Source organism: Abramis brama (genome assembly GCF_963993115.1).
Source record: "Abramis brama genome assembly, chromosome: 11".
Lineage (NCBI taxonomy): Eukaryota > Metazoa > Chordata > Actinopteri > Cypriniformes > Leuciscidae > Abramis > Abramis brama.
This window is the reverse complement of record NC_139973.1, coordinates 35,488,381-35,500,583: the sequence shown is the minus strand read 5'-3', so window position 1 is coordinate 35,500,583 and position 12,203 is coordinate 35,488,381. Positions and strand designations below refer to the sequence as shown.

General features: G+C 38.8%; 1 protein-coding gene across 1 annotated transcript in view; it reads right to left on the bottom strand.

The window, feature by feature from the left end:
* Positions 1-12,203, bottom strand: part of LOC311091934 (dynein regulatory complex subunit 2-like) — a 21,230-nt gene extending 9,027 nt beyond the window's left edge. The window contains exons 1-4 of the mRNA XM_084128099.1: positions 12,102-12,203; positions 7,333-7,500; positions 7,051-7,220; positions 4,452-4,590 (exon numbers count right to left, since the gene is read on the bottom strand). Coding sequence (XP_083984225.1) covers positions 4,452-4,590; positions 7,051-7,220; positions 7,333-7,500; positions 12,102-12,194 — 570 coding nt within the window. The 5' untranslated portion in view covers positions 12,195-12,203. The remainder of the gene's footprint in view (positions 1-4,451; positions 4,591-7,050; positions 7,221-7,332; positions 7,501-12,101) is intronic.

Here is a 12,203-nt window from a genome sequence, read left to right as displayed (position 1 = left end):
GATGTCACAAATTCTAACTGAATCTGAATTCAACAGTTTTGAGTCTGCTGTTACTTCCGAACTGCTATATGCCAGTAAAGGCGATTTGAGAGAAGGTGTTTTGAAAATCCTAAAGAATATCTTAGGACCCAAAATAAATTGGTCTACAGTTACTAGCTGTATACAAAAGAAAGAAGAAACTGTGAGTGAATATACTGAGAGGTTTTGTCAGACAGCCGTAACTTACAGTGGAATAGTGGATGATTCCGAAAGTGTGCTAGCTGACAAAGGAGCTCTAAGCCGAATTTGGGCAGATGGTCTTGTAGCTGAGTACAGAACAGCCTTGCCATTCCTCGATATTACGTGGGCTAACGGAACTCTCTGAAATAACCTAGACAGGTTAGCTATTTGGGAAAGAGACTCTGATGTCAAGGCAAGAGTAAAAATTGCAGCAGCATCCTTTAAACTTAACACAGAGAATGAACAGAAACGCAAACGTCCTAAGAGAGAGGGCAGCTGTAATTACTGTGGTAAAAATGGCCATTGGATGAGAGAGTGTAGGAAAAACAAAAAGAACTTTAAAGAAGTTAACAAGGTTACTCAGCTTCTGCTCAGCTTGCTTGATACTCTGAAGCAGCCCCTCCCTTCCTCATTAAACTCATGGGGCAACTTGATAAGGTGTTAACCATTTAGGCTGTGAGTGCTTAATTTTCCCCAGAAACAACAACAAAGATGAAAGACTGATTTTTGTTTGATAGAACGAAAGGAAAGTAAGACTCTTAAAGGAGACATATCATGCTTTTAAATCGTTCCTTTTTACATATAAATCATACATTTGTAGTCTATATAAAGCGGAACTGCAATGCTTGGGTCTGAATTCCTCATTATTATAGCTCCACAGGCCCCTTTTCTACCCCTTTTCTGATGTGCGTCTGAGAGCAACTCGTTTTGGTGCGGTCTCTTTAAATACAATTGAGACACTTCATACCCCGCCCCCTCTCCAGGTTGCAGAGGTGACACTCGGTTCAACTCCACCCCGTTCGGCCATTTTTGTAGTTTGATAGCAGAGATACGATTATCTAGTGGCACAGAAACGTTTTATTCACACGTTATTAACAAAATGTCAACAACGGAAGACTTATCCAGCCAGCCTTACATGTTCGAGCCAGAGTCGGAGCCGGAGCGAGATAAAAATGAAGACGACGAACCTGCAGAACAACGTCTTCATATGGATGTATCGCAATGGTGTGTTACTGCATTTACACATGAAACTTTGGTCTTCCGACCTTTTACCACCGTGTCGATTTATTTTGATTAATATGTGCGAGGGAGAGAGAGCAAGACAGCGTCTAGTTTGGAGACGGTGAAGTCTTGTTTACACTTTCGCCTGGCTCCGAAGAGAGAGAGTGTGCACGCGCGCGACCGGGGTCTCTCTCTCTGCTCGTTCTTTCAGTTAAACATGCGCCCTGTCCTATTTTTTACAGTCTATGGCCCTGTCACAAGCGCGGCAGTTCATCTACATTAGACGGTGTAATGAAGCGTGTGGGTTACTACATCCAACAACCGAACATTTTAACTTACCCTCTCGTAACTTCTGCATCCTTTAGCTTGGACTACAAAATTGCAGCGAGAAATAAAAATGGCGGATTGCTCGAAGTGGTGGGCCGGAAGTCAATGTCCTTATTTGGCAGTTCCGCTGCAAATACTGTGACGTAATAGTTCAAAAAACGTCATAGAGAACAGAAAAATCGGAACAGGTTGAAAAATAGGACCAAAACAGAATATAAAGATATCAACGAAGCACCTAAAGAGAATAATTTCAAATTTTCTGTACTTCTAAACACTCCAAATATACAACTAAATGCATTTAAGGGCTAAAAAAGTGGATTTAGCATGATATGTCCCCTTTAAATGTTATACCACAGAATATTCCAGTCAGACACCCATCCTCTGTTACTGTATGATGTCTATTATGACTGATGTTTCACTGGAGAATGGAAATGTGGCAATTCATAATTGCATTATTTTGGGAATTTTCGTAAATTTATATAAATGTTATTACATAAGGATAATTGCATACTGCATAAGGTTATTGAAAGGCAACAATCAGGCAGGATATGCTGTTGCTTAGTACAATACATTTCTGTCATCTGCTAACTTATTCACAGCACCTACAGGGACAGGATAGGACACACGGACAAGTGAGGTGCCCTGGGAAGAACTGAACGCAACAGGCTTCGGGGGTGAACCCAGGGTGAAGACACTACCTCATAGGCCTTTCCCCATTTAGTCCATCCTTACCTCACTGGTTCATAGGTGTCAAAACAATTAAGAAATAGGGAAAGAATGAAACAACAACAGCAGACTCTAAAAACCATACAACCCTAGTGTTTGAAGAAATACTGCTCTGTTTTCTGTTTTCTTTCTTCCTCTGTACAGATACCACTTGATGGCTGTTCCAAAAATCCATATGCAACGACGTCTCACCTGCATATGAAGCCACAACCTCAAGAAGACAACTAGACCCATTGCTGAACGAACTATCCCAAAAGAAAAAGAGAAACACAACGCAGAGACCTACGGGAACTTCAGTCATCCATCCGAGAACTTGAACAAACTACAACAAGACATTCTTGATCTTTACACCATATGACTGAAGATAACTCTTCATGGTTCGGAAACCTGTTAGTATCAAGTGTGTCAACCAACAACTGACTCACGTCCAGCACAAGGAAATAACAGTTTTCAACCAGAAAAGACTATTACTCGTAAGGACTTCACGGACCCTAGTTGCATGTTATGTTTCTGTGTCAGCATGCAATTACAGATGAACAACACAGAACATGCTTGTACCTGTAACTTTTTCAAGTTACAAGAATGAACTTTTAAGTGTCTAAATTTGTATTTTGTGAGAGTTTTTAAGAACTCTCAAAGAGGGGACTGAAGGATTACAAATTTAAGAATCTATTTCAGATATGCTTCCTTACATAACATCATGGTGAAGAATACTGATTTTAGCATTTGAGGTTTTAATTTAGATTCCAATACAAACTGAGAAAGTGATTATTGAGTTTACAGCAAGCTATTCCTGCCAGACCTGTTTTCTCTATTGTGTTTTAAATGAGTCAGATCACCTTTCGGAGCCCATACGTTGAATCGTTAGGTTGATTGGATTAGCTGTAGGGGAGACTTTCACCTTTTGTCTTTAATGGTTCTGGGATGGCTCTTGGAACCGGAGTTCCTGGCCAGTATCAGCATTTGAATAGTTATGCTGATTCAATTGGACTGGTAGTGGTCTCAGAGTAGGGTGTGTTCCCACTTCATTTGCATGCTTTATTCAGAGTCTTCGCCTCTATGTAATCCCTCCCCCTTGGAATGTATATAGCCACAATGCATACTGTATTAGAATTAGATAATGTTGGATTCCTGCAGCCACGGAGTTCTCAATAAAGAATAACTTCTGTTGAACACGATCCCAACGTCTCCTGGTCTCTGCTTCGATGAAAGAAAACTTTCCAACAATTTTATTCACAGACATCATTTGTAGTAACTTATTCACAAACTGTTTGCTCAAGCGTAGCATTTTTCAGAGTTCACTGTGTAGCCTGCTCCCTGAATCGTCGCGCTTATTCATTTGTGAATGTTAACTGAATCTGTAAGTCACCTGTTTACTTCTGTATATTATATCTATCTATAAATTACGGGAACGTCTTTCTGTCTGTGTGTGAGTGTGTGTTATTCGCATATCTCTCGAACCGTTAGTCCGATGGATTTCAAACTTGACAGGTGTCTTGCTACGGGCACGAGTAAGTGCAGTGCCAAGTTTGATGTTGTTTGGATTAGAAATGCAAAATATATTGTTAAATATATATCGATAAAAGAAGCACACACTGGCTTTTGCCTCTCTAGCCGCTGGCCACTCCCCCTCTCACACTGCACACTGAGTGAGCACAGCTGGCCATTCCCCCTCTCACACACACACTGAGTGAGCACAGCCCAGGACCAGAGACAGAGAGGGTCGAAGAAAGCAGCAGAGCTTAAGTAGCGTTTTCTCTGAGTTCACTGTGTAGCCTGCTCCCTGAATCGTGTAGTTCAATGTTCCACATTTATTGTATGTCATTATGTCAGTATCAGTATTTTGCTTTCTACTTTGCACAAATAAAAATCTCACTGAACTTTTGCTGTGTAATTGTAACAATGAGCACTCAAACACACCAAACCAACAATTACTAAAAACACACACAAAAACTGATTTTGCACGGGCATTTTGCACTAGTTTACTCTAACTCTTATTATATTTAAAAAGAATAATAATAATTTTACCTTTGCTCTAGCTTGTTGACTAATCTAGTTTTTACTAAACCTATGAATATGGCACTATGACAAATTGCTGGTGATGTTCCTCATTTGTAAGTCATTTTGGATAACAGCATCTGCCAAATGAATAAATATGAACATAATAGAATCAGTACCTGTTTTTTAATTTGATTGCAATTGCTCTCGTAGTCACGTCTCGCCTCGTTGTCAATATCAGCGTATTGCTTTTCCATGGATAACATTATATTCTTCAAATTCACACTGTCCTGCTGATGCTGTGAAAGAATCTCCTCCCTGGAATTTAAAAGAAATAACATACAGAAGGTGCTACATTGGCTCAATCCTTCGCAGTGCATTTTCATGTCCCCATATAGATCTTTTTGTATAGAATATTATACCATTTGTTGTGTGAAATCCTGTTCATGACATCACTTTTGGTGGGAAAACAGTGTAAACATCATTGTTAGTAATGCTCTTGTGAATTTTTGCATTGTTTTATGGTATTAGTTGGAGTTTCTTGGATTAAATTACATAAATCCTCAGGATAATATCAATATTTCAATAGCTAATCAGAAAATATACAAATTCAACAACAAAATTGAAATGAACTTCAAGCTGACACCCTCGAGTTTACTTCTTTTTTAGAGCTAGGTTCAATCCTGTTGTTAACCTTGTGGTTAAAGTTTATTACGATAATCCACTTTAGACATTCTACTACTATCTCTAATTAATTTGCAACTACATGTCAGCTAACTCTCATTAGAGTATAAGTAGACTATTAGGGTTAGTACAATATGTTAACATGTACTTGCAAACAGTGGCGTTTTCTTGCGGAGGCCAAGGGAAGCCAGGCTTCCTCACTTTTTCAGAATATAATCGTCATTTAATAAACACTTTTGTTTTCACAGTTTACGTACGTAATCCTTCTGTCATCTCCTCATCGTCTCTCTTCATTCATTACTGAGCGTTTTCTGATGTGTAAAACAGCGCCCCTATAAAAGTGACATGGTGAATGAGCGTTGAAAACATGGTACTGCACCCTGTGTCTGTGAGGAGGCCAGGCTGAGTTGGCATCCCTTGATAGAAAAAAACAAGTAATAAAAACTCGTTGAGTGTTTTAGCGCAATTTTCTGACCTCATGGGATCACAACACTAAGAGATAGTAAATCTTTTCCTGGATTTTTTTTGTGCGTTCCCGAGATTAGACCTTCCTTAACATAATGCCGAAAACCCGAAGTCTCTAGGTGGTCTGGTTGAGGAGTAGATAGAAGTGCAAGATTGGTGCGCACAGACAGAACAGAAATCATGAGTTAACAATCGCAATTTTGTCCGGTGGAAAATTGTGCTAAAAAGAATGATTAACCAATCAGGTGACGCTATTGTCACGACACTGCTCCCCTGTGATTGGTCAGGACAGTGTCAAGGGAAGCCATGAACTTGTTGGCATCAGGCCAATCACATCACGTTATCATCGTCAATGAATGAATGAATGAAATAGCGGAAGATTTGTGGATTTGTGTTGACATCTTGTTTAGCTAGTTAGCTAAAATTATTAATTGAAAAGACCATAAGATGTTTAAGAGGACTGACTGTGTGTGTGTGTGTGAGAGAGAGCGAGAGAGAGAGAGCGCGTCTGGTCTGAACTGCCCATTTAGCGATGTGTTATTTTTTTAATGTGATTATAGTTCTTCTTACTGTTTCTTGCGTGCTTTGATTAAGCAGCATGTGAGTGCACTTTGTTGTTTATTGTTGTGATTGTTTGTGAATAACCGCAATTGTATATCCTTACATGAGCGTCACACCGATTTAAGGGTGTATTAAATGAAAAAGGTTATCTTCTTGTTGCTTACCGTTGGCGTTTCCTATCTGCGAATGTTTTAATAAAAAACACCATGAAAGATGTTTAAGAGGACTGACTGTGTGTGTGTGTGTGTGTGTGTGTGTGTGAGAGAGAGAGAGAGAGAGAGAGAGAGAGAGAGAGAGAGAGAGAGAGAGAGAGAGAGAGAGAGAGAGAGAGAGAGAGAGAGAGAGAGAGAGAGAGAGAGAGAGCGTCCGTGCTCAAAGTGTTGGATTGTAACAAGCGTAAGTCCCGGTAAGATGATGCTGGGCGCTCTAATAGTTCATCCAAATAGCAACATATAAATGGTAACGTATGATTTTCTGCCCCCACCCCTTAAAACACACAGCTTAGAGGTTGTGTCTTAATTGGCTTCCTCAGAAATTTTCCCCACGCCACGCCACTGCTTGCAAAGTTACTCTAAAGTTACTCTAACTGCGTCTAACTATGGTTGCACAGTCAACTTGCTCTCGAATGTTGAACATTGACAGACTGGTTTTGACCATTCCAATATGGCGGACAGCTTACGTATAGTGGCCCACTGAAATGGCCGCTAATGAGGCATTTATGTATATCTGTGAAGGACAGTCTACTCTTAATGACTGCTAGTTGACATGTAGTTGCAAAGATACTTTTATAAGTAGAATGTCTAAAGCGGACAATCGAAATAAAGTGTTACCTAACCTTCTTGTCATTGCATAAATCATAAAGATATAATTAAAAAGTTTAAGTGCCTGAGCTTGACCTGAGATTATTTCTGAAATTCTGGTATACAACCAAAGCATTGTCATTTTCTAAAGTTAAAAGGTATATCCTAAAAGGAATGACCCGATTTAAATTGTCAAGAACTGGCAAACTGGCCAAATTCACACCCTTGAAAGCAAAACACTAACTTCTGTGTGATTGTTTGTGTTTACCTCTCAGTATTATACTCTGAGCTAAGTTCTTGGAGTCTGGTGTTGAAGTTGAACTCTAGTTCTGCCAGCCAACTCCTATGAAGCTCTAACAGACAGTCTAGGCTCTGCAGATGAGAACTGCGCGCCATCTCTGACTGCTGCTCCCTCTCAGACAGATCAGCCACCAAACTCTATAAATCACACACAAACACACACACACACACACGTTTGTTACTTCCAGACTCTGTAATGAAAGCTATAGAATTTAAAACTGAGAGTCAAGTCTATATATGTTATAGTCACCTTAATGATGTTGTCTTTGTGGTCGAGGACTCTCTCAAAGCTCTGGCTGAGGACTGAGATGTCATTTGGTAGCTCTGCTGTCTTGGTCTGAGTTAAAACAGCACGCCACTGCTGCCGCAGCTTGTGTTGATTCAGGATGGTGTTTCTCTGCTCTTTCTGCAGGTTATCCTAAAAAACAAATCATTTCCGATGCAGAACGCACAAAGTTTTTATTTTTTTACAATAGCCAGGACCCATTTCTCAATACTTAGCTCACTTTTTCAAAACTCTTCACACAGTGTGCAGTGAGCACAACAGCAGTCTATGTGGGCCAAACTTTGGATCATTTATCATTGCTTTGACACAAAATGCGTTCGATGATTACATATTTTAATTTGCATATTTATATACTCTTTTCAAAACTGTTCAAAACATAATACAAAAATGGATAAGACAGTATTTTGCTATATTTCTACAGTAATGCCATATTGAAATATATTCAGAATCTAAAAAATGAAATACTATCAGAACAATTAGATGTAGCTGAACACCTACACAAGTGTTAGTCTTTCAGTTTCATCACCATCTATTCTAGACAAAAGAGACTAAATGTAAACATTGACCATGTCACTTAAACAAACTGCCTTGAAACGATGTGTTGTTGAAAACAGGGCTCCCACACCTTGGTTAACTTCAAATTGAAGGACCTTTCAAGGACTTTCCAGGTCCAATACCCTCAAATTCAAGGACTTAATGTGGGGACACAGGGCTCACAAAATTTCAAAATCGCTGGTGGTCCCTTGGGCCCTCTTCAGATTTTGGTAGCCAAATATCAACAATTGGATATAAAATAATCAAATTAGAATCATCAATACAAATATGCATCTGGTTCTAACTGAACTGAAATTTGTGTGACCTGAATCAGTCTGTGTCTGTGGCTCAGCCCCCAATAAGGGTATGATAAAAAAATAAATTAAAGCTGCAAGCAGCGATGAAAAGGGCCCTCGCACCCCTGCCACCGCCACTCGGCGCCTTTAGTAAAGGCCTTAAGATTACACTCACCAAATTTGAAGAGGATCAGATCAAAACTGTAGGAGGAGTTCGTTAAAGTACAACATCAGGATATTACGAAAAATGCACAAAATCTAGGAGGAAGTTCAAAATAGCTGACTTCCTGTTGTGTTTAGGGCTATGCTCCAAGAGACTTTTTTGTAGGTATTGGGTCATTACATGTATGTACCAAATTTCATACCTGTACGTGAAACCTAGAGCCGGGGCAAAATGTGGGGGCAATTATTTACCGAATTTGCCCCCCCCAATTTTGAAAACCATATCACACGTAAATTTTCACCACTTCTGAAGCATGTGCAAAGTTTCATGAGTTTTCGAGCATGTTAAGGCCCTCTAAAAAGCGATTCACTTTGGAGAAGAAGAAGAAGAAGCAGAAGAAGAAGAAGAATAAACGGAGCAAAAACAATAGGGTCCTCTCACCATCGGTGCTCGGGCCCTAATAAAAAAAAGGTAACACTTTAGTTTAGGGTCTAATGCTCACTATTAACTAGTTTCATTAACATTTCGATGGCAGGGTTTTATCATCACTGAGGTCCCGAATGTGAGGTAGGCTAGTTATTGTCAGTGAAGAAAGTAAACATATAGGGTCAACTGATATGTTGATTTATGAATCATTTTCTCAGAGAGTTCATTTACTGAAAGCTACTAGGAAAGCTAGGTAGCCTAACTAAGTTTATTAAATTCATTCACAATATGTACACATTCATTATAGATCTTATTCCTTATACAGGGCCGTAGACAGGGCTTTATAATCAAAGAGGTCCTACATTTAAGGTTGTTAGGGGGTTAAAAAAAATTATTTCTCTGATATGTGCATTTCAAGACTATAAGAAATTATGGTCTGTTCCAAACCACTTCAACTCCAATATATATATATATCAAAATGTTCCTTCACTTAAAAGAGCTTAATTATCATATAGAGACGATTACATCCAATCTCAGTAATATGAAAATAGTATCACAGAGGCACAGGTGTCACCTATAGCTTGGGAGTGATAGAGGGCAATCGAGAACCATCTTGATTAAAGGGACTTCAAACAATCTTATCACTTTAACCTTTGGCTGTTCTTATTTGAAAGAATAACAGAGAACCTTCTGTGGGACACTAGAGACCATGGGGTGTCTCAATTTCATTAACATAAAGACCACAGCTGTTGCAAGAAGAGCAACTTCATTTACATTAAGACCAGGATAAAAGGTTTAGGATTGGGTATGTTTGGGGTTCATTCTGACGCCGGTGAACCCAAGGTGCTTTGTGTACCTTGCCACTGCTATGCTGTAATAAACTTCATTTTTGAGATCTTCGATGTCCACATAATTTTTTCTTACAAGACGTTTGAAGGACAAAAAAGGATAAGAAATAGCTTTAAAACCATGTCAGCGGGCAGTAGATTATGTGTCAATACCTGCTCTCACTTCTTATCCATCACTCTTTCTTTTTCTCTCAGTCTCCTCATCTTGCCCTGTCTCTTCCCCTCCTAAAGCAGAACTTTTTTAATTTACTGAAGGCTACAAATTGTATTATGTTAATTCTCAACATGTACACATTCATTATTAATCTTGTGCCTAACATGATGAAAACGGCTTTGTTATTGTTTCTTGTCCCCTCACAATGACAGTAAACTAATTATTGCATTAACCTGTTACATGAGTCACGTTACATAGGCCTATTTTCAGTTAAAAATGACGAAATTAGACAAAAGTATATTCGTTTGCCTGATTATTTTTGTCATTCGTTTCACATTTATGACCTAAAAAAAATGTCAAATGTGAAATGTTTAGTTTAGCTACTTACATCTTATTTCGCACTTGACCGTAAACTGAAGCGTCATTCGCTCTGCTCTAGTGATGGGCGGATCGATCCTGAAGTATCGATACTTCGATACTGACGTGGTATCGAAAAGGATCGATCCTCACATAAAAATATCGATCCAAATGTGTGTTTTTTTTCCAGTAATGTTTTTTATTAATTTAGCACGCAATTTAGTTAGTAAAATAAGTTTCTAAGTTGAAAAATAAGCGAATGTTAGCGGATAATTGTGTAGGATAGAACTTTTTCTCCTAGTCATCTGGATACAAGACGAAACCAATCAATCACAGAGAGCGTGATCGGGAGTTATTTCGCAATAAACAAACCAAAAGTGTAGGGGTACATAACAGTTCAAAATGTTGACGTCAGTAAAATTTGTTTACTGAAATTAATATTTTTATTCAACAAGGATCGATGCATTAAATTAATCAAAAGTGACAGTCAAGGGTTTTTACACTGTTAAAAAAAAATCTACTTCATAAATGCTGTTCTTTGAACTTTGTTCATCAAATAATTCTGCATAAATGTATCATGGTTTCCACAAAAATATGAAACTGTTTTCAACATTGATAATAATAAGAAATGTTTCCTGAGCAGCAAATCAGCATATTAAAATTAATTCTCATCATGACTGGAGTAATGATGCCGAAAATTCAGCTTTGATCACATGAATAAATTACAGTTTACTATGGCATAGAAAACAGATAGCCCATGTTAAATTGTAATATTACAGTTTTTACTGTATTTTTGATCAAATTAATGCAGAAGAGAATTAAAAATGTTACAGGCCCCAAACTTTTGAACAGTAGGCTAGTACTAGTAGGCTAATACTATAATTAGGGTAGTTTTGTAAAAGTCACTGACTAATTACAGTCGAGTTGACAGCACAAATCACAAAATATTTAGGCCTAGTAGTCATGAAAACGTATTCAGATTTAGCATATTAATGATGCATTCACCTCATAAATCATGACACACTGCTCTAGCACAGGAAAGTGCATACAAGTTCAAGTGCATGCTTTTAAAATAAAAAAGTATTGGTATCGGTATCGATATCGGCGATACTGGCCCTGTATTTACTTGGTATCGGATCGATGCCGAAATTTGCAGTATCGCCCATCACTACTCTGCTCAAATTCCCACTCAGCTCTGTGAACATAAGTCCCGCCTACTTTGATTTGATTGGTCATTTCAAATATTCTGACATTGACGAGCAGTGACAGACCAATGAGGCTTAGATGAACACGTACAGACACACACACAAACCCTGTCCTCTGTTTCTGACGTGCAGAGCTCGGCGCCGCTGCGGATTGAAGATGAAGAACGCGCTGAATCGGATTATAACAAGATTGAAGCGAACACTATTTTAGATAGCTCGTAGGGCAGGCCGGTTATGCATTTTGATAGCCCGACTGGAAAACACAATAGCCCCGGGACGTCGGGCTAGCGATTTTGCGAGTCCTGGGACACATTTGTTGTTGTGGTTGTGACACAAATGTTGAGGTACCATCGTAATTTCTTGCACGTGTGAACGTCATGGCAACGTACAACACAAAGTACCTCATGCAGGATACACTTAACGTAACACGTAAATGCGCATAACTAACATAAATCAAGCAAGCTAGTATGCATAGGCTATGAAGGTTTGGTGAAATAACACATTAGCGGACCGGAGTGAATGTGGAACAGTGCACAAAATAAATTCAAGCACTTTCAAGGACCTGTATCTATGTATGTTTATTTTCAAAAACTTTCCAGGGCCTTGAAAATATTTTTTCAGATTCACAAACTTTCAAGGACCCGTGGGAACCCTGTGAAAAGCACGATACAACGATTTCTAAATCTAAAATATTTACTTCAGCTCATATATATATATGATATGTCAGCCGCTCAAACACAATTGTCACACCTTGATGAATTGGGTGAGCATGTCCTCTTTTCTCTCCTCCTCTGTCATCCTGGCATGCTTTCCACCTCCTTTCTTCCCTGCTTTTTTATACATGTTTGCTGA